Source organism: Pogoniulus pusillus, chromosome 11, assembly GCF_015220805.1.
Source record: "Pogoniulus pusillus isolate bPogPus1 chromosome 11, bPogPus1.pri, whole genome shotgun sequence".
In the NCBI taxonomy this organism is placed as follows: Eukaryota; Metazoa; Chordata; class Aves; order Piciformes; family Lybiidae; genus Pogoniulus; species Pogoniulus pusillus.
Genome location: NC_087274.1, coordinates 10,280,489 through 10,303,988, shown reverse-complemented (window position 1 = coordinate 10,303,988; position 23,500 = coordinate 10,280,489). Strand labels below are relative to the sequence as shown.

At 52.6% G+C, this 23,500-nt stretch overlaps 1 protein-coding gene and 1 long non-coding RNA gene across 7 annotated transcripts in view; one reads left to right on the top strand and one right to left on the bottom strand.

Annotated features, from left to right (window-relative positions):
• PRPSAP1 (phosphoribosyl pyrophosphate synthetase associated protein 1) overlaps positions 1-21,474 on the bottom strand; it is a 32,739-nt gene extending 11,265 nt beyond the window's left edge. The window contains exons 1-4 of one of the 6 annotated variants that reach the window (XM_064150957.1): positions 20,541-21,474; positions 19,684-19,795; positions 7,988-8,040; positions 6,032-6,098 (exon numbers count right to left, since the gene is read on the bottom strand). In XM_064150957.1, the coding sequence (XP_064007027.1) occupies positions 6,032-6,098; positions 7,988-8,040; positions 19,684-19,766 (203 nt within the window). In that variant the 5' untranslated portion in view covers positions 19,767-19,795; positions 20,541-21,474. Of the gene's footprint in view, positions 1-6,031; positions 6,099-7,987; positions 8,041-14,802; positions 14,877-17,122; positions 17,226-19,683; positions 20,001-20,135; positions 20,362-20,540 lie in introns of those variants that run through there. The other 5 variants (XM_064150960.1, XM_064150961.1, XM_064150956.1 and 2 more) reach the window with 5 other exon arrangements.
• LOC135179313 (uncharacterized) lies at positions 18,852-21,006 on the top strand. Its single transcript, XR_010303978.1, has 2 exons — positions 18,852-19,307; positions 19,383-21,006. It is a non-coding gene; the product is annotated as an uncharacterized LOC135179313 (long non-coding RNA).
• Positions 21,475-23,500: the final 2,026 nt, after the last annotated feature.

Genomic DNA, 23,500 nt, shown 5'->3' with positions numbered 1-23,500 from the left:
ACACAGCTCCAGCCACGCTGGATTTATGAGGCTGGTTTTATTTGTAGCAACACAAGGCAGGGTGTTTTTCCTGCCTTAAGGAACGTTGCATTGTGAAACAGCACAAAGAGTGATTTGCCATTGGAATGGGCTGCTCAGGCAGGTGGTGTAGTTGCTGCCCCGGGAGGTGTTCAAGCAAAGCCTGGATGAGGCACTTAGTGCCATGGTCTGGTTGATTGGACAGGGCTGGGTGCTAGGTTGGACTGGATCAGCTTGGAGGTCTCTTCCAACCTGGCTGATTCTACGATTCTATTCATCACTGGTGTAGAGATCAGCACCTCCATGCTACCTAGAGATGTCAGAACCACAGGCTAGTGAGGGCTTTGAGGGATGTCTGAAGATCATCTAGTCACAGACTACTGGTGAGGCCACATCTGGAGTACTGTGGCCAGTTCTGGGCCCCTCAGCTCAAGGAGGACAGGGAACTGCTTGAGAGAGTCCAGTGCAGAGCCACAGAGATGACAAAGGGAGTGGAACATCTTCCTTATGAAGAAAGGCTGAGGCAGCTGGGGCTCTGCAGCTTGTAGAGGAGGAGGCTGAGAGGTGACCTCATTCATGTTTATAACTACATGAAGGGTGAGCGCCAAGAGGCTGGAGCCAGGCTCTGCTGGGTGATGCCCAACGACAGCACAAGGGGCAGTGGTGGAAGCTGAGGCATAGGAAGTTTCATGGAAACATGAGGAGGATTTTTTTCCCTGTGAGGGTGACAGAACACTGGAACAGGCTGCCCAGGGGGGTTGTGGAGTCTCCCTCTCTGGAGATATTAAAGACTTGGCTGGATGTGTTCCTGTGTGACCTGCTCTTGATGACCTACTCTGCAGGGTGTTGGACTGGATGAGCTTTCAAGGTCCCTTCCAGCCCCTAACCTTCTGTGAATCAGAGTGATTTGGTTGGAAGGGGTCTCCTATAGTCATAGAATCAACCAGGTTGGAAGAGACCTCCAAGATCATCCAGTCCAACCCAACACCCAGCCCTGTCCAATCACCCAGACCATGGCACTAAGTGCCTCATCCAGGCTTTGCTTCAACACCTCCAGGGACGGCGACTCCACCACCTCCCTGGGCAGCCCATTCCAATGCCAATCACTCTCTCTGGGAAGAACTTCCTCCTAACATCCATTCCAGTTGGCCATCTAGTCCAACCTCCCTGCAGTGAGCAGGGACATCCTCCACCAGAGCAGGTTGCCATGGCAGAGCAGGGGCTGACTGGGCCATCTTTGCACACAGCAGCAGAGGAACAAACAGCACAGGAGCAGCTTAAAGCTCCGCTGAGCTTTTGGGATGTTCCTCAGACGCTGCTCAAGGATGCACTTCCCTCCTGACCACCGGGGATGGCTTCCCCCTAAGAGTGAAGAGACATCATTTTCCAAGCTGCTTTCTGGGTGGCCTGTGACAAACCTTCTAACCACTTCCATCTCTCCCCCTCCCTTCAGAAATCAACCTCCATTTGTGCCTCCTCGTTTGCGAGGGCTCCGCTCTCCCGCTGGCCTCACCAGCCCCCGTGCACAATGCTGCATCCACACAAGAAAGCTTTGTTAGCTCTGAAGCACCCAGCCAAGAATTACATAAAACACAGCCCCCTGCCACGTAGGACAACGAGCAAACAAAGAACTGTTTCTTCCCTTTGGTGGTTTCTGAGCTGTGCCAACGGGGCTGGGAGAAGAGAAAAAGATGCTGCTATCAGTGCTGGATTAAAAACGTGGCCAAGCTGCAGCCTGTTTAAAGTCCTCAATAGTTTTCCATCATTAAGTGTTTTAATTACTCTTAAAAAGATTACTAATGATATAGATCATAGAATGGTTTGGGTTGGAAGGGACCTTAAAGATGATCTTGTTCATAGAATGGGCTGGGTTGGAAGGCAGCTCCGAAGGTCATCTAATCTAATCCCCCTCCTCCATCTAGTTCCAACCCCCCTGCCATGGGTAGGGACAACTTCCAGTAAGCATCCCCATGGAAAGCAGATGGAGAACAAGACTGCTCCTGAGAGATAGGGTTTCAAAAGGCATCAGCAGTCCTCATGCTGCTGTGGGACTGCTGATGGAGAAATGGTTCAAGGAGGAGCACTGCTCTCAGTGTTCCAGCAGGACCCCATGCTGGGCTCCAGGAAGCTGCCGTGGAGCAGCCAGCACAGACATGAGGATGCATCTGTCCCTCCAACAGTGCTGGTGGGTGGGCTTGGGAGTGCTCATGGAGGCAAGGGGTACCCTCCTGGGTGCTTTGTGCTGAGCCAGTCATCACACTGACCTGCTCCTCTGCAAGGGACACTGATGCCATCCAAGGGCCCAGCTTGGGGTTGGGAGGAAATAATATCTGTGGTGGAACCCCAACCGCAACATCTTCACTGCCCTCCCCACCTCCTCCTTGAAGCCAGGCTCACAGTTACTGCTGGAAAGCCTGAGCCAAGACCTCACACGGGGCCTGTCAGCTCATTACCAGAACATTTAGAGCCAGCTCAGCTACCCCACACACACAACTTACCACCCACCCCACTCCAGCAGGTCAGAGCCTCCCCAGCCCTGCCTGAGTCATTCCTGAATATCCTTATTCTCAGGGCTTGAGCAAATCATAGAACAGGTTGGGTTGGAAGGGACCCCCAAAGGTCATCCAGTCCAACCTCTCTGCAATCAGCAGGGACATCCTCAACTACATCAGGCTGCCCAGAGCCTTGTCAAGCCTCACCTTGAATATCTCCAGGGATGTGGCCCCAGCCACCTTCCCAGGCAACATGTTGCAGTGTTCCACTACCCTCATGGTAAATAACCTGCCCCTAACATCCAATGTAAACCTGCTCTGCTCTAGTTTGAAGCTATTGCCCCCCTGTCCTATTACCACAGGCCTTCGTGCACAGTCTCTCTCCATCCTTCATGTAGCCCCCTTTGGGTACTGGCAGGCTGCTATTAGATCTCCCTGGAGCCTCCTCATCTCCAGGCTGAACACCTCCAACTCCCTCAGCCTGTCCTCACAGCAGAGGTGCTCCAACCCTCTGATCATTTTCTTGTCTCTCCTCTGGACCTGCTCCATCAGGTCCATGTTCTTGTACTGAGGGCTGCAGACCTGGGTGGAGTACTCCAGGTGAGGTCTCACCGGAACAGAGTGAAGTGGCAGAATCCACTCTGGATCTGCTGGCAACGCTGCTTTGGCTGCAGCCCAGGCTGCCACTGGCCTTCTGAGCTGCAAGCTCACACTGCCTGCTCATGTTCAGCATCTCATCCATCAGCACTCCCAAGTCCTTTTCCTCAGGGCTGCTTTCCATCACCCTATTGATAGTGAGCCCAGGTGCAGAACCCTGTGCTTGCTCCTCTGGTTTATGCGAAGCTGCCAATGGACTCTGCACTAGCACTGAAAGGCTCCTTCTGCTTTTACTTTATCACTACATTACCCACTCTTTCACTTTGCCACACTCTGAGCACAAGCTGTTTGGTATTCTCTCTTAGAAATGCTCATCCACACACCAACAGCCTGGGATGATACCCACCCTGATCACATCTTCAGTTCTGCTGTGTGCTTTGTGGCCAGGCAGCTTGCATCCACTGTTCAGCTCTTTCTGTTCTCTCTCTACATTTCAGATGCAGACTGAACTCACTCTGCAGCATAACAAGCCTGATTCCTTCTCTGCTCCTTCCCTACAATCCCCTAACATTCTGTTTACTTTCCAAACCACCACAGAGTGCAGAAGGCCTATTCTTAGATTATTCACCACAGTTGTTGTTTTCTTCCTCTCCTGAAAAAAGCTCCCTGAAACTCACTGCAAAACTGAGATGCCCTTGAACCCGTCCTCTCAAGCAATGCAGCAAGGCACAGCTGCACCTTAACAATAAAAGGTGACTTTGACTTGCACAATGCTTGTTCCTCACCAGAGGACCTTGAAGTTTTTGGCTGAACAGGGACCCATTTCTCAGCCCCCAGCACTGAATTCAGGTCAGGGGAAAAAACAAACACCACCAAGGAGATCAACAAGTTAAAAGCAAGGGAGGCTTTTCCCCTCCCCAAGCTACTGCTGTCCCTAATGCTCCAGTTGCTTCTCTGCACACCTTATCTGGTCCATGAGTTCTCAGTTATGAGGGAGGGACACAGAATGGCACCGTTCACCCACAACAATGCTGCAGCAGTGGGGGGTTGACTCATGGAGATTCAGTTGCTCCCTGAAGGAGGAGGAAACACTTTGAGCATCTCTCTGAAGAGATGAGCTGTAGGAAGATCCCAGCCTGCCAGAGGAACACTAGAGGCAAGAGGACATGAACTTGAATTCTCACTGGCCTCTGCTGCTTTGGCAAGCAAGGCAAAAATCCGTTTTGAGGGTGTTCTGCTGCCTGCTTGAGCTCTGGTACTTATTAGTTCTTGTGAGCAGAACTGGTAACCTGGCAAAAGCTCTCTGGGCAGGAACAGCCTTGTTTTGTTAGCTGTGCAAAAGGCATTCTAGCAGTACCTCATCTCTGATGACAGCACCTCATGGCTGGCTGTTTTGCAGTCAGAATTCATATGAGGGCTGCCTCCCCACCAAAGTCTTTGGAGAAGAGCAGACAGAGGGAATCTTCTCAATGCTGATCAAGAGCCCCTATTACAAGAGAGATGTGGAGAGGCTGGAGTGTGTCCAGAGAAGGGCCACAAGGATGCTCAGAGGGCTGCAGCAGCTCTGCTATGAGGACAGACTGAAAGAGTTGGGGCTGTGCAGTCTGGAGAAGAAGAGGCTCCCAGGTGATCTTCTCATGACCTTCCAGGATCTGAAGAGGGCCTACAAAAAAGCTGGGGAGAGACTTTTTAGGATATCAGGGAGTGACAGGACAAGAGGGAATGGAGCAAAGCTGGAGGTGGAGAGATTCACACTGGACATGAGGAGGAAGTTGTTCAGCATGAGAGTGGTGAGAGCCTGGACTGGGTTGCCCAGGGAGGTGGTTGAGGCCCCATCCCTGGAGATGTTTAAGGCTAGGCTGGATGAGGCTCTGGGCAGCCTGCTCTAGGGTAGGGTGTCCCTGCTCATGTCAAGGGGGTTGGAACCAGATGATCCTTGTGGTCCCTTCCAACCCTGACTGATTCTGTAATTCTAAAGAGTAGGGGCCAAAAGAACAGGGCTAGATTCTTTAGTGGTGCCCAGTGACAAGGAGCAATAGGCACAAACAGGAACCCAGGAGGTTCCATCTACATGTGAAGAAAAACCTTTTCCTGTGAAGATGCCAGAGCCTTGGAGCAGGCTGCCCAGAGAGGCTGTGGAGTCTCCTTCTCTGGGGACTTTCAAAAGCCTTATGGACACAATTCTGTGCAGCCTGACCTAGGCAAAGCTGCTTTAGCAGAGGGGCTGGACTAGATGATTTCCAGATGCCCCTTCCAACCCCTACCAGTCTGTGATTCTATGACACCTGTGCTCTCTCACTAGGTTCTTCCTCAGCCAGACAAGCAGCAAAGTTCCTGGGGTTAGCAGCTGTTTTTCTAGCCCTCTGGTTACTTGCATCTCTTACTCTGAGGCTAGAAGCAGCCAAAATAAAACTCAAAAATGCCTGTAAGAGTACAAGAGGGAAGCTACAGGCTTCCACCTGAGCTCAGCTTCACATGACTGCAGTGGAAGGGGAAGAATAACCCAACCTGTGATGAAAGCAGGAGCTGCTGTTTGTCTCTTTCTCCACTGCTTATAAATTGGAGGAAATTACACATCCCCAAATGGAAAGGCCAGTCTGAAACGCCCACACAACTGAGCACCACCAGCATGCAGAACAAAGATGTTCCACTTGAAGCCATCAGTCATGTTTGCTCTGTGCCTTAAGTGACACCCTTCATCTATTTGATGGGAAGCTTTTCAGTCTGCTATGGCACAAACGATCCTCTGGGAACTTTAACAGCTTAACACTAGGCAGTGTCTTAAATGTGAGTCAAAGCAAGGACAGCACTGGAAAGAGACTGCTTATTGTTGGCTAATGGGCAAACAAATCCAACAACCAACCTCCTGAACCAGAAGCTGAAAGCATCTCACAGCTTTGAAACAGAGCCACAAAGTCCCTTACCTGGGGATGGTCTGGATAATGAAGATATCCTGTCCCCGGACAGATTCTTTTATTTCAACTCTTGTCTCTGAAAAGGTTGAAAAGAGAGTCAGTTTTGTTTCCAAACATCAGACTTACAGTGCCAACACATCGTGTTTCAGCAGTGACTGCCCCCACGCTGTGGGTGTATGAAGGTTGAAAGAGACACTGGCTCCTTTGCCCTTCATACACCCACTACACATACACAGAAGTGAGCCAAGCTGAGGTTGTTTAGCCTGGAGAATAGGAGGCTCAGGGCAGACCTCATTGCTGTCTACAACTACCTGAAGGGAGGCTGTAGCCAGGTGGGGTTGGTCTCTTCTCCCAGACAGCCAGCAATAGAACAAGGGGACACAGTCTCAAGTTGTGTCAGGGGAAGTATAGGCTGGATGTTAGGAGGAAGTTCTTCCCAGAGTGATTTGCATTGGAATGGGCTGCCCAGGGAGGTGGTGGAGTCACCATCCCTGGAGGTGTTCAAGCAAAGCCTGGATGAGGCACTCAGTGCCATGGTCTAGTTGACTGGACAGGGCTGGATGCTAGGTTGGACTGATCTTGGAGGTCTCTTCCAACCTGGTTGATTCTGTGATAAGTAGGCCCCCCAGAAATAAAGAGCTGTCATAGCACACCAGTGTGCTCTATCTACCACACAGAAGCAGGCAGTGTAGAAGACAACCTCCTAACAAGGAGAGATCCTTTCCACTTCTTCCTGCTGAAAGTTGTCAGCGTCACCTTCCGCAGCGAACAATGACCCACCCAAAGCAGAGCAACCTTTAGTGCTCACCAAGAAGGTAACTCAGCTCTTTCCCAGCTTACCACTGGGTCAGCTCCACACAGGCTGGACAGCCCAAGACAGCCCCAGCAGCACAAAGTTCAGAGGGAGAACTCCTCAGTTTCACTAGCAAGGTCAGGACATTCCAACAGTGCCAGGAGCTGGAACCTTGGCTGTCTGCTGAACACAATTCCTACAGTCCCAGCCTCAAATGCCAAGAGCTGAGCCCTGAAGCAGCTCTGCAAAGACAAAGCAATGACATCACATCTCCCAAGGTACCTGTCCTAGCCACACAGTCATGAACCAGAGGGCAAGAACAAGCAAAAGGTGAAATATCTGCCCAGCCACCAAATTCCAAGTCTAACTGCCTGGGCACTGGCAGTAACCTTAAGGGACACTGCTGAAAGCAGAGTGATTTGCTGTGCAGTGATGGGGAACGACTTCAGACCTTGCAGCAAGTGACCTGATTTAAAACTAACCCCAAAGGACAGTGAGCTCTCACTAGCACAGCTGCAGCAGCCAATCCAACCTTAACCAGGGCAGCTTACACCCTGCATGGCCCACTCTGAACCCTCACAGCCAGCAGCACCATTTCCAGCCCTCCCTCTAGCAGCTCTCTCACAGATGTGCTAACTGAGGTCTTGAGAGAGCAAATGACTATTAGCCACTCAAGTCTGGTAGCTAAAATCCTTGTGTTTTAGCCCAGCACCTGCAAACAGGCACTTGCTATGTTCAAAGAGCTGAAAGCCAGCTCAGGAGGCACCCACCCCAGCACAGCTTCAGATCTGCACTCCTTAGAGCAAGGTCCTTGCTCAGGCAGCTCCAACTCCACGTGGCAGTGGAGGGCTGGAAGAGGGACATCATTTAACAGTCAGCATGGAGCAGGTCAGTACTTTGAAACGTGGGAGATGTTTTGCTAAGCACAAGGATTTCTGTAGCTGCTAACACCCAAGGCAGAACTCCCCTTCAGAGGAGGGTCTGAAGGGCAGAGAAATCAGGTAGCAGAGAAAAGAAAATCAAGGGACACATCTAATTGCTTTGTGCAAGGTCAGCCATGAAGCAGCAGCTGCACCACAGCTGAACCACTGCACTCAGGTTTAGCTGATGGAATTACCCAGTCTTTGGAGGATTACCTCAAAACACCTGCACACAGCAAAGAGTTCTCTTACCTCCATTGGTTTCCTGGTACACCACAGATTTCCCCAGCTCAGCTCCGAGACGCCTGGAGAGGAAAGAATGGCAAGTGAAAAGTGGAGGAACACAGCAGTTCCTGAGCCAAAGCACAGACTGGACCTGCCATCACACCACCAAAACTGCCTGACAGGGAGCTGAGTGCACAGGCCAGGCTGCAGAAGTACAGTCCCCCCTCCCCCGGGGGGCTCCTTCCTTCCCACATCCCTGCTGAGGGCTTCACAGCACTTGATAACAGCATGCCAGAGCCAGTCCTTGTCCTCCGATGGCAAAAGGCATCTTGCTAAGCCTACACAATGCCACCTTAGGCAGACCTCTGTTGTGGAGCTAAACATGAATGATATATTCAGGCTTGACTAATGGCAACTGAGTCACTTTTGGACTCCCACTTTATATTTTCCCTCCCCCCAAACCTTCCTTCTGAAACAGCTCAGCTGATTGAAGAGATTTTTAACTTCAACAAAAGGGGTTCTGATTTTCTTTCAGATGACTCCTTTCTCTTCTCAAATGTCAAACCTACAACATTCAGCACAACAAAGATTAAAGAGAGGTAGGACACACACACACACACATCTGCACTTTTGTCCTTATGTGAAAAGATTCACTTTGAAAAGGCTCCAAAAGGCAACCTGCTCCCTCAGGTGACTCTCCTGTATTTTAAGTGTACTGACAAGTCATCCAAACTGTAAGGTTTACAGGCATGGGTGCACCAGGGGAGGTTTAGGTTGGATATTAGGAAATGTTTCTTCACTGAAAGGGTTCTCAAACACTGGAATGGTCTTCCCAGGGCAGTGATAGGGTCACCATCTCTGGGGGTGTTCAAGCAGCTTGTAGACCTGGTGCTTAGGCGCCTGGTTTAGTGTTGACCCTTCAGTGCTGGGTTGAAGGTTGGACTGGATGATCTTGGAGGTCTCTTCCCACCAGATCACAGAATCAACCAGGTTGGAAGAGACCTCCAAGATCATCCAGTCCAACCTAGCACCCAGCCCTATCCAATCAACTATGAATTGTTTGTCCTTGCACAATCAACCTGTTTTGCCTAACATCACTACCAAAGGTGGTATCTCTTCAAAGATCCTTTAACACCTTCAATTTGGTGTTTCATAGAATCAATCAGGTTGGAAGAGACCTCCAAGATCATCCAGTCCAACCTAGCAACCAGCTCTATCCAATCAACTATGAATTGTTTGTCCTTGCACAATCAACCTGTTTTGCCTAACATCACCACCAAAGGTGGTATCTCTTCAAAGATCCTTTAACACCTTCAATTTGGTGTTTCAAGTAATGCCTGGTTTAAAATTAATTCTAATTGATTCATTAATTCTAGTTAGTATTAATCATAATTAAAAGAAAACAAGCCACCACAACAACTAGAATCATAGAATGGCTTCAAAGTGGGGTGCTTCAATGTGAGCCTTCCTGGGATAGGTGTGCTCCTCTGGGGTCTGCTCAGTGGCCATGCCCACACACTGGATCAGGAGACAGCTTAGCTTATGCCCAAAAAATACCTTTGTCCACCACACTGATGGCAGCAGTAGCTTCCTGCTTGCACACGTTTACCTGGGCATGTGCTGGAATGATGTGAATCAGGGATGACACCAAACAGCATCCACACCTGTCACTGGCTTTCCTTCAGCAGTCAGCCTCTCTCCATCTCCTTAGCCACAGACTCAGCCTCCCACATCCATGCTCCAAAGGTTTTTCCCGCAGAGGTCAGGGAGCAAGAGAGCCCAACGCTGGCACACTGCTGGCCCACCAGCACCTGCTGCACTCAGCTCTGAGCCCACGGCCTGAGCTAGAAGCTGGCCTGGGAAGCATGCCTGGGACAGCTGCGATGAACAGGCACTCTGCATGCCCTGTTTGCTCAGCTGGCTCCAGAGCACGCATCTGGCACGCCCGGGGCGCGGATCGTGTGCCCGGCAGCACGTTCTGCAGCGGCTGGGGCTGGTGAGGAAACTCCTGCAGCGAGCACCATCCCTGCGCGGCTGCAACCTGCCTGCCTCGGGTACCGGCTGCAGCACCGCCCCGAGAGGGCAGCGCCACACGCACCTCCAGTTCACCTTCGCCCAGCAGCCCTGAGTGAGGAGTTCCAACTTGCAGCTCTCACACACTGCACCTCCAGCAGCTTCAAAACAAGCAAAGGCATACCCCAGGGATGGCCACGGAGTTAGGGGGGAAGTGCTTTCCAGATGGGATCCATCGAGCACTTGCTGCCAGCCTTGGGGATCCACTGCCCTCCCGATGCCAGCCGGGCACTTGCAGCCAGCGAGCTTCACCCTTGATGCTGCCAAGGCACCCGAGTCGAAACAAGCTCAAGAGCCAGACACACAAACACGCTAAGCAAGCCCCTGCTCAGTGACTCAGAGGCTGTTTAATTCCCCCACCCCGAGTGCCCAGCCAGGCTCCCGTTGGAGGCAGCGTGCCCTGACTTCACCGCTGCAAGAAACCCACATTAACAAGACTGTGCAAGAGCCCTTGCTCAACCCTGCACCTCACGGCAGCAAGGAATGCTTCAAAACCAGTCCAGCCAGCCACACTGCAGCAAAACGCCCCTTGGAGGGTGGCACTTTGAGTGCTAAGTGCTGGCAAACAAAGGCGGCAGAGGTTTGTGGTGCTGTGCGAGGATGCAGCTGGCAAGAAGAGACCGGAGCCAAGCGGTTCCCTACTCGGATCACACAGCAGCAGAAGGATCACACAGAGCTGCTGAAACAAGAAGTCAAGGGCAAGTTTGTTCCCCGGCAGAAAGAGGGACGCTAAGCAGCCCAGCTTGTCAAACCTGGATGCAGACAGCAGCAGAAGGAATCTAAAGGAGCGAGCGGCAGGAGATTGCTCTGCTCCAGCAGTAAATCCCCGCTCCGCTCCAACTGTTGACTGCAAACAAACAGGAGGGGCAGCAACGGGAAGGATCTGAGATAAAAATGCCCATAAAAGTCATACATCAACCCAGCCTGCAGCGCTCTGCAGCCCTGTGAGCACTGCAGGCAGAGCAAGGGGCAGCTCAGGCATGTTTACCCAAGGGCCACACCTTCCACTGAAGCCATTACTGAAGGCTTTGCGTAAGCCAAAGAGACTTCAGCCAGTGAAGAAGTCTGATAAAACCTTGATTTACTGAAAGAGGAGACTGTTTAGGCAGCTCCTGTTGTAAACCACTCAATCCCACAGCACTTGTGTCAAGAGGGAGATTTGCACAGCCAAGTCAAGGGCAGAGCACAGCTTTAGCCACCACAGCCTGGGAGCAACCACTTGTAACAGAGTTCAAAGGTATTTTCTCCCTGCCTGTTTCCTCTCCCTCTTTTCCCCCCTCCATCCCCAGCTCTTTTGTCTCCAAATCCTCTTCATGCAGAAGGCTCAGCTGCTGGTTGCTTAAGGCAGCAGAGGCATTAAACTGACAGCAAGACTTCTGTGTCTGGCCTCAGGTCTAACAGCATCACCCTATGAAGAGGGCTCCTGCAGTCACTGGGTGACTCGCCTGCAGGCACAGGCACATCTACACCAGGGTAGAAAAGGCTGGTACTACAGGTAGCCCAGAGCAGACCCCTCCACAGAGACAGACAGCTTCTTTTGGCAAAAATAATTCTTCAGGTCTTTCAGCTAAATCACATCTCCAAGCACAGCAAGCTCCATCAACAAAAGGCTGCTGCAGGATTTGGAGGCATTGTTGATATTTGAAGTGTTCAGGACTGCAGAAGAGTCAGGGTGCTTCTACTGTATCTGCAGAAACCTCACTTGTTAACCAGTGCTGAGCAGACACCAGGGCAGGGGTTCACTTCTGGAAGGTCCTTCCCTCCATCCAACAGAGGCAAACTCAGTTTGCCCTTGTCTTTGCTTCTAAAAGCAGCAGTCCTCAGAACTGGGAGCTGTTGAAAAAGCTGTGCACAGACACAGGGATTCACAGACTGCTGGGGGCTGCAAGGGACCTCTGGAGACCACCCAGACCAACCTCCCTAGTGAGGGTCACCCACAGCAGGTTGTTCAGGATCACAATGTCCAGGCAAATTTGGACTCTCTCCAGAGAAGGAGACTCCACAACCTCTCTGGGCAGCCTGCTCCAGGGCTCCAGCACCCTCATAGCAAAGTTTTTGCTCATGCTTAGGAGGAACTTGCTGTGTTGTAGTTTGTGCTCATTGCCCCTTATCCTATCAGCATGAAATACTCTGGCCCATCCTCTTGTCCCCTGCCCTTTAATTATTGACCAGCATTGATAAAGTGCCCTCTTAGCCTCTCTTCTCCAGGCTGAACAGCCTTCCCTCATCAGAGATACAGCCCTGCCAAGTTCAGAGCAGAGGGCTGAGCACAGCAGGATCAAGGTACTGCTGCTCCAGGCTGCTCCCTTAAGGTGTCAAGACCTTAACACCACCTCACACAGTCACAGAACGTCAGGGGTTGGAAGGGATCTCAAAAGGTCATCCAGTCCAACCCCCCTGCCAGAGCAGGATCACCTAGAGCAAGTCACACAGGAACACATGCAGGTGGGTTTGGAATGTCTCCAGAGGAGGAGACTGCACAACCTCCCAGGGCAGCCTGTTCCAGTGCTCTGCCACCCTCACAGTGAAAAGGTTTTTCCTGGATGTTTAGGCAGAACCTCCTAAGCTCTTCCCTGTGTGACCCCACTGCTGCTGACAGGGAAAGCCCTTGCTCTTCTCTCCTCACACCAGCTCTCACTAAACCAAATCTCCCAAGAGAAAAATTCTCTCTATGGCTTTCAAAACTCCGTCTCAGAGCAAGTGGCCAGCAGAAATTGCCATTGATCTGCAATCTCTCTGTCTGTAGACACTGCCCAGGAAAGATGATCTCACTTTCTGCAGTCTCAACACATGCCAAGAGGATATTAAGCTGTGGAGAGAGGAATGTTTACAAAATCTGCCTCAAATTCACAGCCTCAATGTGAGCTCCTAAAGCTGAAGGAAGAAGAGAGACACTGCAGCATTTTAGGAGACGCCACAAGGTCCTATTAGGCTGTACTCTGAAATGCTCCTCTGGAGGCTGTCAAAAACCACTGTACCAAGCTCCTGAGACAAAGGACAGGCAGTTGAAAGAGCCCTGATGCTCAGCCGAATCAAAATTCAAGAGGCAAGTGCACTTTGCAGCATTTTCATGCTATCAAAGCATTCTCAGTTCCTCTGGGAAGGGCTCTCAGCCTGGGCTGTGTTTCCTTCTCCCCCTCTGTGACAAGCACCTAAAAAGACATTGGCAAAGCTATCTCCAGAAGGAGCTTCCAGTCTAAACATTCAGTTTAAAGAGACACTTGCACATAGACAAAGCTCTTGACTGTAATAGGATTTGACTGTGGCATTACCCTCTTCATTACAAACACTTTCACTGCTCCCAGCTCCACAAACACCCAACTCTCTCCCCACACAGCGCTGCAGACTCCAGGAGGAGCTGGAGTTGACAGCAGAGGATCTGTTTGGTGTTTGGCCATGGCCAGAGCAAGCCACAGCCTGACTTTTGATTGCTTTTCAAACTTGAGCAAATCTTAAAAGAAAGATCAGTCAGCTGGGTCCAGCCAGCACAGCAGCAGCTCTGTGGTGCATTTCCTAACCTCCCCATGACTAGAACGAGCCAAGAAAGGGAAAGGAAACAGCAGCTTCCTGGATACGAGGCTATACCCTTGTTCAAACATCCTTCTAACTACCTGAGCTCCCCTTTCCCTCTCTCCATCTATCCAGCTGGATGCCTGAAGAACGGTCCCTGCTGCTCATCTGCCACCCAGCACTTGCATCACTTCTTCCAGCCATGCCAGAGCTGTGAAGCTGAACCACCAGCAAACCCCATGCAGGTTTTCCTCTGCTCCTACCAGTCCATGTCTTAAGAGGGAGCTTCCCATGCATCTGGCACCACACAAAAGCTACCAGACAAAGCCAATCTGCTCAGCCACCTTACAGCCTGCTTCTAAGCCACGTGGAAAATCTCCAAGCCCAGCTGCTCCATACTCACCCTCTTCCAGCACTGTCCCCTATAGCCCTTATCCAACTGTGTGCAACAAGGCTGGTGAGGGGGCTGGAGCATAACCCTTACAAGGAGCAGCTGAGGGAGCTGGGGTTGTTCAGCCTGAAGAAAAGGAGGCTCAGGGGAGACCTTACTGCTGTCTACAACTACCTGAAAGGAGGTTGCAGCCAGGTGGAGTTGGTCTTCTCTCCCAGGCACAGAACAAGAGGACACAGTCTGAAGCTATGCCAGGGCAGGTTTAGGCTGGACATAAGGAAGAAATTCTTCACAGAAAGAGTGATTGGCATTGGAATGGGCTGCCCAGGGAGGTGGTGGAGTCACCATCCCTGGACGTGTTTAAAAGGAGGCTAGATGAGGCACTTAGTGCCATGGCTTAATTAGAAGGGTTAGGTGATAGGTTGGACTCAAAGATCTTGGAGGTCTTTTCCAACCTGGTTAATTCTGTGATTCTTTGCCCTTGGCCATATCCTTTGATGCAGATTCACTCTGTAATTATCTGTTAGCCTCCTGCCACAGTGCTGGGTCTTCTGAGATGGGAAAGAGCTGGTGCCACCTCCTCTCCTCCCAAAGCATCACACCAGGGCTCTTTCCAGAAGCCAAGAAGAGTCAAAAGGCAAGAAGGTCCTCTTCCAGAAGGCAAAAAGGTTTGGAAATGGAAGGAGAAAAGCAACATGAGGTTCCTGTGATCTGACTTCCCCGTGCCACATGCTGGTATTTGCCAAGATGACCAAAGGAAAGCTGATGTTGCTCTTCCTCCATCCCACCTGAAATGCTTCTTCCTTCTGCTGAGGAAGGTTGCTGGAAGCTCTGCTAATATGCTGTCTCCTCTAAAAGCAGGACTTACCTTCTGCTCATCCACAGAAAGCATCACCCTGGCTTTCCTGCCATGCACAGCAGAGATCAAACACAAGTCCCCTTTTTTCCCCTCTTTACTCAGCTTTGGTGAGGCCACACCTTGAGTGCTGTGTTCAGTTTTGGGCACTGCAATACAAGAGAGTTGTGGAAGTGCTGGAGCTGGTCCAGAGCAGGGCAAAGAAGCTGGGGAAGGGCCTAGAGAATAAATCTGATGAGGAACGACTGAGGGAGCTGAGGATGGTTGAATGAAGACCTCATTGCTGTCTACAGTGAACTGAAGTGACCTTGTGGCGAAGCTGCTGCTGGCCTCTTCTCACAGGTGATTGGAGAAAGAACAGGTGGGAATGGCCTCAAGCTGAGGCTGGGTAGGTTTAGATTGGACATTAGGAAAACGTTTTTCACAGAGAGAGTGGTCAGGCACTGGAATGAGCTGCCCAGGGAGGTGGTGGAGCCACCCACCCTGGATATGTTTAAGGGTCGTTTGGGTGTGGTGTTCAGGGAGATGGTTTAAGGTAAATCTTGTACAGTAGGGTTAAAGGTTGGACTTGGTAATCCTGAGGAGGTTTTCCAACCTGGATGTTTCTGTGTTGTTTATGCTGACAGCATTGATACACCTCCAGATCAAACCAAATAAACACAGACCTGATGGAGCAGGGCCAGAGAAGGGACACAAAGATGATCAGGGGGCTGGAGCACCTCTCCTATGGGGACAGGCTGGAAGAATTGGGGCTGTTCAGCCTGGAGGAAAGAAGGCTCCAGGGGTATCTTACAGCTACATTTCAGTATCTCAAAGGGGGACCTACAGGACAGCTGGGGAGGGACTGTTTAGAGAGACAGGACAAGAGGCAGCGTTTTGAAACTGGAGCAGGGTAGATTTAGGTGGAACATCAGGAGGAAGTTCTCTGCAGTTAGAGTGGTAAAACACTGGAACAGGCTGCCCAAAGATGTGGCTGAGGCCCTCTCCCTGGAGGCATTCAAAGGCAGACTCAGTGTGACCCTGGGCAGCCTGATCTAGTTGGAGGTGTCCCTGCTGCCTTCAGGGAGGTTGGACGAGATGACTTTTGAGGGTCCCTTCCAACCCAATGCAATGGGTGAATCTCCAGTACCCACATCCACTCTGCAGTGGGTTTGTGAGTGTGTCACATCCCAGATAACACAGACCTGCAGGAGCACCAGGGAAGCAGAGGCAAGCTTCAGTCACCAATCCCCTCCAACCCAAACACACAAATACAGAGTGGGATTTAACGTTTGTACCTTTGGTGCCAAGCACTGCAGTCAGAGGAAGATCTAAAGGCATCTGTGGGACTTTGGAGGTTAAAAAGACTTGCTGAACTTCCCTACCTCCCAGGAAGCACAAGAGGCCTATTAGGGATCAGCACTGGTCACAGAAATTATCTTTCTGCCCTCTAAATGCTTGTTGTATTCAGGTGCCAAGTGCCTTAATTCCATGAGGAGTTTGTTTTCCCTCTGGGAAGGTATTAACAAATCATCTCTCTTGATTTATGAGCTAGAAGCAAACCTGGGATTTTGGTTATGTTTCAGTGGTCCTGACCTTAAGGAGCTGCTTCATTATTTAAAGTTTCAGGAGGTATTTGGTTCTCATAAGCCAGCAGCACCTCCTCTCCCTGGCAGACACTAACATAAACAGCTCTGAGAACTCAAAAGTGAAACCGATCATTTCGAGCCCATCTCATAATCAGACACAAAGGCAGAAAGGGAAATTGCAAAGGAGCTGTGCCAGAGTGCCACACTCAGAGCCTGAAAGGAAAAGTCAACCTGGAATCTGGGAAGAGCTTGCAGATGTCTGGTTTGTGCCACACTGCTTCTCCTCAGGCTCAAAAGCTCAGAAAAAAAATAAGCCAGGACTTCTCAAGTATCTGTTTTAGTATCACAGAATGGCTTAGCTTGCAGGAGAACCTTAGAGATCATCTACTCCAACTTCCCTGCCATGGGCAGGGACACCTCTCAACTAGACCTGGTTGCTCAAAGGCTTTATCCAACCTGGCCTTGAACACCTCTGGGGAGAAGGAATCCACAGCCTTCCTGGGCAACCTATTCCTGAGTCTCACCACCCTCATACTGAAGAGCTTCTTCCTAAGATCCACTTTAAGCCCCCTCTGCTTCAGCTTAAAACCATCCCCCTTTGTCCTATCGTACCCAGAGGCAAAGAGCATGAGACTCTCAAATGAACAAGCGTCCCAAGGGGCCCTACTCCCAATATTGTGTGTTGGTTTAAAGTTCTTTTACTACAGACCACAGGAAAAACACCACCTTTAAAAAGAACACACAATATTAGAGGCCAGACTCACCCTCCTCTAAGACTCTAGTAAAAGGCACGACTGACCTTCCCAGCAAAGAAGAGGCTGGGATGTGACACAGAGGGAAAGCCAGCAGCCAGGCATCTTTTGCGACCTGAAAAGACAAGGGATGTGTTACAAGGGTGTTCAAACAGCCCCCGAGCTCTGAAGGGAAGTGGGTGCAAAACTACTGCACAAGATGCTGGAAACACCATAATTCTGAGGAGACTTTCTGCTATGGGCAACTCCCTGCTATGGAAGCTTCCAGATTTTACATCTCTAGGTTCACAGATTCATAGAATGGTTGAGGTTGGAATGGAGCTTAAAGATCATCTAGTTCAAATCACCCTACCACGGGCAGGGACACCCCTCCCCCACTAGCCCAGGTTGCTCAAGGCTCCATCCAACCTGGCCTTGAGTACCTCCAGGGAGGGAGCATCCACAAAGCTCCCTGGGCAACCTGTGCCAGTGTCTCACCACCCTCACTGGAAAGAACTTCTTCCTAATCTCCAGTCTCAGTCTCCCCCTCCTCAAGCCTCAAACCATTCCCCCTCTTGTCCTGTCACAGTGAAACCTCATCTGGGTAGAACTCTGCACTTCAGAGTGGTCCCTACTCCTGTTCTACAGACAGTAAAGCTGCATCCCCAAGCCTCAGTTCAAGCAGCAGCTGTGCATCACACTCTTGTGCTCCTACCACCACCACAGCATCCAACCTCCTCACTGATGTTGGGCGCTCTCGTCACCTCTATTAGAAGTTTCCTTTGTGAAGGGCAGCCAGGAGGTCACTCTCTGGATCCTGCTGCCACTCTCCCCTCAGAGCATCCCTGGGAATGCTGCAGAGGGTCACAGCAGCACGTCACACAGCCAGCTGTGTGTGCCATGGCCTGGGGAAGCCTGCTCTGTGTCTCTTCTCATTACATCTGTTTTGGTTTTGTTTTTTTTTTTAAGGGAGTTATTTTTAAGACAAAGAGCAGAGAATAAAGATTGCCCATTTGCTCTTTTAGTCCTGAGAACTTGGAGCTTGTCCTCAGGGGACTTCTGACATGTTCCACGCTGACGCAACAGGACAAGCCTTGTAAAGCCACGACCCATCTGTTGCAGCAAAAGCAACTCTTTTAGCTATAAAGACTTCAGAGTTGTAGCAGTGAAGGCAAAGTGACACAGAAATGACCAAACATACAGAAACTGGAAAAAAAAACCCAAAACCCAAACAAACCACCAAACCTTTTTCACAGAATCACAGAGTTGACCAGGTTGGAAAAGACCTCTAGGATCATCGAGTCCAACCTACCACCTAACCCTTCTAATTAACTAAACTATGGCACTAAGTGCCTCATCCAGCCTCCAAACGAGGAATAACCCTTTCCACCTGACACCAAAGAAACCCATCACTAGTCTCCAACACACATCCCAGCACCACCAGTGATCCCAGTCAAACAGCCAAGACAGCTTCGTGGAGATGATCTGTGCTAAGGACTGAAGACATTTTACTAAGGTAGCTGGAAAAAGAAAGCTTTCCTGCAGGGCAAGGTGGCAGCACACCTGTATTTAGTAATGCTCCCGATTCAAGCATGCCCCAGGAGACAGGAATGGGCCAGCAGCTGCCTAAGTGCTAGCAACGATGCCATATCTCTTGTGGAAGGCAAACAGGCACTGAGCCCTCTCGATTTTGGGAGCAGCTTCCTATGAACTGTAGCTGAGAAGCAGCAGAAAGGAGAACTCAAATCCTCCTTCAGGATGACCTCTCCCCGACACACAGATGTCAGTCTTGGAAAAGCCCCCTCAGGTGGGAGTGCCCCAATTTGAACCAACCTAACTGAAAACAACAGACCAAGAGCTGGGGTAAACTCAGTGCCCCAAGAGCCCCACTTTGGAGCCGGCTGTTACACCTCTCCTCCAGCAGCACCCAGGGCAGCCATCCCTGCTCAGTCAAGGTCAAGCTCTGCCCAAACTGATGGGCTGAGACTAAAAAAAAAAGGAGACAACTTCTGTACCTAAACTAAACTCTCCTTTGCTGCCCACCAAAACGCAGATGGATTTAATCCACTTTGGGTTAGTGGAGATGCTGGTGTGGCACTGAAGTCCCCACGGGCAATGCCCCCAGTGCCCCGCGCAGTGAAGCTGTTGAACACGAAGTCACCACAGCCTGTCCCCACGAAAAAGCAGCAGAGAAAGTTTTCAGCATCTCCTAAACCAGGTAAAAAACATTTCTTGGGCTAAGTTTCACCTTCTCCCTCCCCAAAACGAGCAACCTTCGCTGCCTTTCTTCTAGCGTCGAAATGGATGTCAGGGACACAAGAGGCAGAAAGCAGCCAGTCCGTTTTTGTCACTGGGTCCAGCTGAGATATCGGGAGGGACAAACTGGCGCCAGGGAGGAGGAGGAGGAGAAGGGCAGAGCTGCTCCGCGCTCTCAGCGCAAAGCCGCTGGCGAAGAGGTGCTTGCGACAGGCACCTTGGGCCGGAGAAGGCAGGAGGTGGCCGCAGGCTCCCCGGCGCCTCTGAAGGAAGCCTGCCCGCTCGGAGGAGCTCCGCGCTGGGCGTGGGGGAAGAAACTCGAAAGAGAAGGAACTTACTCCGTGATCCTCTTTGCCAGCTCGGTGCAGGCTGCCGTGGAGTTGGCCGAGAAGACTCGGTAGCCACTTCTGGCCGCGTTCATCGCCGAAGAGTCATGCAAGCCCCGCGGAGCTCGAAAACGAGGAGAAACAGATTTATAAGGCAACAACAGCTTCCGTGGCATCCTTTTCTTCCTCCCCGCCTCGATCGCCGCCCCTCAAGGGGTGGGGAAGAGGAGGAGGAGAGGGAACACTTCGCTACCTATGGTCGTGCTGGTCCGCTCCGGTGGCAAAGTATAAAAGGGGGAGGAGGAGGAAAATATGATTAGGGAAATAAGGTGCTGCTGCCACTGCCGCTGCAGCCTGGAGGGGACGAACGTGTGTGGGGTGCGCTGCGCTGCCTGCAGAGCGCCCCCCCCCGCCCCAGGAGCCAAGCCTGCGGTAGCCCCAACCCAAACCTGCCCCACGCTTACTCAGAGGCACCTCAGGGGAGGGCGAAACTCCAGCGCGATGGAGGGAACGAGGCAGAGAGGGCGGTCCCTCGGCTGGGGAAGGGGTGCGTGAGCTGAGGCGGGGGAGGCTGGAACGGGAAGTGCTTCCCCGTGATGCAGCGAGGGTAGAGGGGGTCCCTCTAACCATACACCCTGGGGCAGGGTGTATGGTGATAGTGGGGGTCCCTACGAGAGCGGGGAGCGTCCTCTCCCCCCGCCAAGCCAAGCGAGTTCCGCCACCCGGCTAGAGCGCCGCTGCCCTCCACCGCCATGCTTCCCCCCGCCCGGAGAGACCGCCCCCGGCGCCATCTTAGGTGAGGGCAGCGCGGCCGCACCCCCTCCCAAGGAGAGGAAGGCTACCAGCAACTGCCCGAACAGCCCCGGTACCTAAAGAGGAAGCGTGAGAACAGCGTCAGCTCTCCCTCCTCGGTGGAAGTGCACCGCCTGCTCCCTGGGTGCAGTTAACAGCGCAGACAGCTGTTTCCCCGCTGCCCGGCGGTGAGACCCCAGTGAGGCGGCTTCACTGCCCGCACCCAAGATGACAGCCGCTCCGGCGGAAGCCCCGCGGCGGCGCTCTAGCCGCGCTCGATGGCAGGCGGGGCCGGTGCCGCCCCGTGCAGTTTAACCCTGCGTCCTCCAGGAGCCCGCAGCGGGCGGGCAGCTCTCTGCGCCGGGGTGCCTCTCGTGGCGGCAGCCCTGAGCAGGTGCCGCTGGAGACAAACTGGTCTGGTTGGCGATGTCTCTGCTCACGCCAGGGAGGTCGGACGAGATGACCTTTGAGGGTCCCTTCCAGTTTGTGCCATCTGCAAAGCTGGTCCCTGCCCCATTTCCCAAAGGGAACACTCGCTTTCAGCCTCTCCAAAGTCTTCCCGGCTCCTTGGATGCGAGGACAAAGTCCCTCCGAAGTACAGGCACTACTTGTCTCCGCAGAAGCTTCTGCTCCAAGCTACCTGCCAGAGCTCTGCCCAGACCCAGGCTGCGTCAATTTCAGTGCCCGGATCACCCCACGCAGCTTTGTTCACCCTGGAGAGCTCTTTCCTGGCAGGTTTCTAAACTGCTGGGGGGGTTCATCGTTCCTTGAGCTGTTTGCTCCCAGCTAAGAGGAGGGGGGTCGCGGTGGGCTCCACTCAGGCCGTGGAGGATGTACGCTGCGTTAGTTGGTAGCACCGCAGCCCACTGCCAGGCTGCTCTGCTGTGTGCCAGCCGCTTGCGGGTGGGTGCGTGACCGGTGGTGGTGCCTCCGGCGATGATTCTTGTCAGAAGCATTTCGCGTTTAGCTGGGAGCTGCAGCATCGCCGTCAGTCCTCTTCCGCTGAACACTCCATTGAAAACGGTCTCCCTCCAGCTTTCATTAAGATGCAGCATCCTCGAAGCAAGCGGGATACAGATGCAGCCGTGCCCCCTCTCTGTGCCACTGCACTGCCCGAGCACCACGGAGGAAAGCTTCGTCTCCCTTCAGGGTGCCCGAGGGCAGGTGTGGTTCCATCCCCTCCACGATCACTCAGGACCAGCCCACAGTTATTTACCGGGTGCACAAGCTATGAGAGTCCCAGAGCCCCCCTTTCACCTCACAAGCCACTTGGGTTTGCTCCTGCAGAAGGATCAGACCGCGGGGCTCAGCAGGAAGCCTCCATCGCAGCTGTAGTCCTGCGGGGTCAGCCGTGAGCACAGTGACAGTGGCTGCATGGTTGTGTAGGTCACGGTTTACATCTCTGCCTGTGCTGGCACGGCAAGGGGAGCTGTGCCACAGCTGTCACCCCCTTCGCTTGCTGCATGAGCAGATTAAGTGCAACCCCAGACACCTTCCCCACATACAGACAGTCTGTGGTTCCTGCCAGGCTGCTGGTGCCTCTTCAAGCCTCTCCACAGCTCCTTCCTCCATGCCTTGTCTCAGCAGGGGCCCAACGTTCCCCGACGGCGGCGCAAGGCGAACGCTCGCAGCATCAGCTGCCCGTGCTCAGTGCGGGGAGGCAGCGCAGCCGGGCGTGCCATGCTAATCGGGCCTCCAGGCTGGCAATAACCCCACAGCCTGGCATCCGTCGGCAGCATCCATTCACCAGGCAGCCCACATCCCCCGCCTCTCGGGCACCCCCAACCCCAGGCTGGCCTCCTCCTCAGCCACACATGCTGGTGCACGTTTAGCAACAGCTGCTGCTGCCCTGCAAGGCACCGTGGTCTGACAGCAGCCTCGGCACCCTTGCTACAGCTTGTCACAAGCTGCTGGCTTTGTCCTCCAAAAGAACAGAGCTGGGAGGTGAAAAACCGAGAGGGCCAGGCTATTTTTGGGAGGTAGGAAGTTGGCTGCTTCCCAAGGTCCCTTCTGCACTAATCAGAGGAACCGCAGGTCCTCAGAGAGAAGGAGAACCTCAAGGGATGGGGACAGCAGGGGCAAGCTCCTATCGGGACATCCTGGCAGGGCGACAGCAGGGAGGAGCCTCAGAGCAGCACCCAGGCAGGGGGAAAGCAAGGGGGGGACATGCCCTGAAGGTGGGATGGGAGATCCAGTAGCTGCAGGGGCCATGGCACAGCACCTCTGCAGGGCGCTCAGCCTCCCACCACCTTCTTCCCATGCCCCTGGGAAGGAATCTTATTGCTGCCTTCCTCTTTTAAAGCCTTACCGTCCTTGCTTGCCATGCAGTTCAGGTGAGCCAGGGAAGGAAGGGCTGTTTAACCCTTCCCTATCTGGAGCCAGCTGGAGCCTTGCTCAGCAGCTTCAGCACAGCAACCCGGGGCTGCTCTGCCTCTGCACTGCCCTCCGAGTTCTCCCAGCATCACATTCTGATCCTCACTCCTGCTGCCCCATGGGGTGCTCAGAGCCATCCTGGCCATAGGGGACAGATCCAATTGCAGAGGCTCAGATGCAACAAATCGGTGCATTCTGTTGCACAGCTGCCACAGCAGACCCCAGGTGGCTGCTCTGTCACCTTGGAGGAGCTCAACAACACATCCTGCCCCAAACCCACCCTGCTCTCATGTTTCTGAGATTCCCCACAGCGGCACCAACTTCATCCCTGTGGGGAAAGGCCCAACAGCAGGTCCCATCTGGATGTCTGGCAGAGCTGTGGGGCTGGCCTCATCTTCTGAGGAGTCTGGGCAAGGCAGTGGGGCAGAGATCATGCCTGTTATCACTGCAATAACCAACCTTTCTTCTGGAGAATGGAGCAGCTTTGGTTTCTCTGTTCTGCTGGCTGATGGTCACACCTGGTTTTACAGCCAGGCAAAGGAGAAGAAAGAAGCAATTCTGTTTACTTAGGGAGTAATTAATATCCCAGCCCTTGGCATGCAGAGAGGCAGCAGAAACCTCCCCCACAGCACAGAGAGAGCAAGGCTGTGCAGCCCTTTATTAT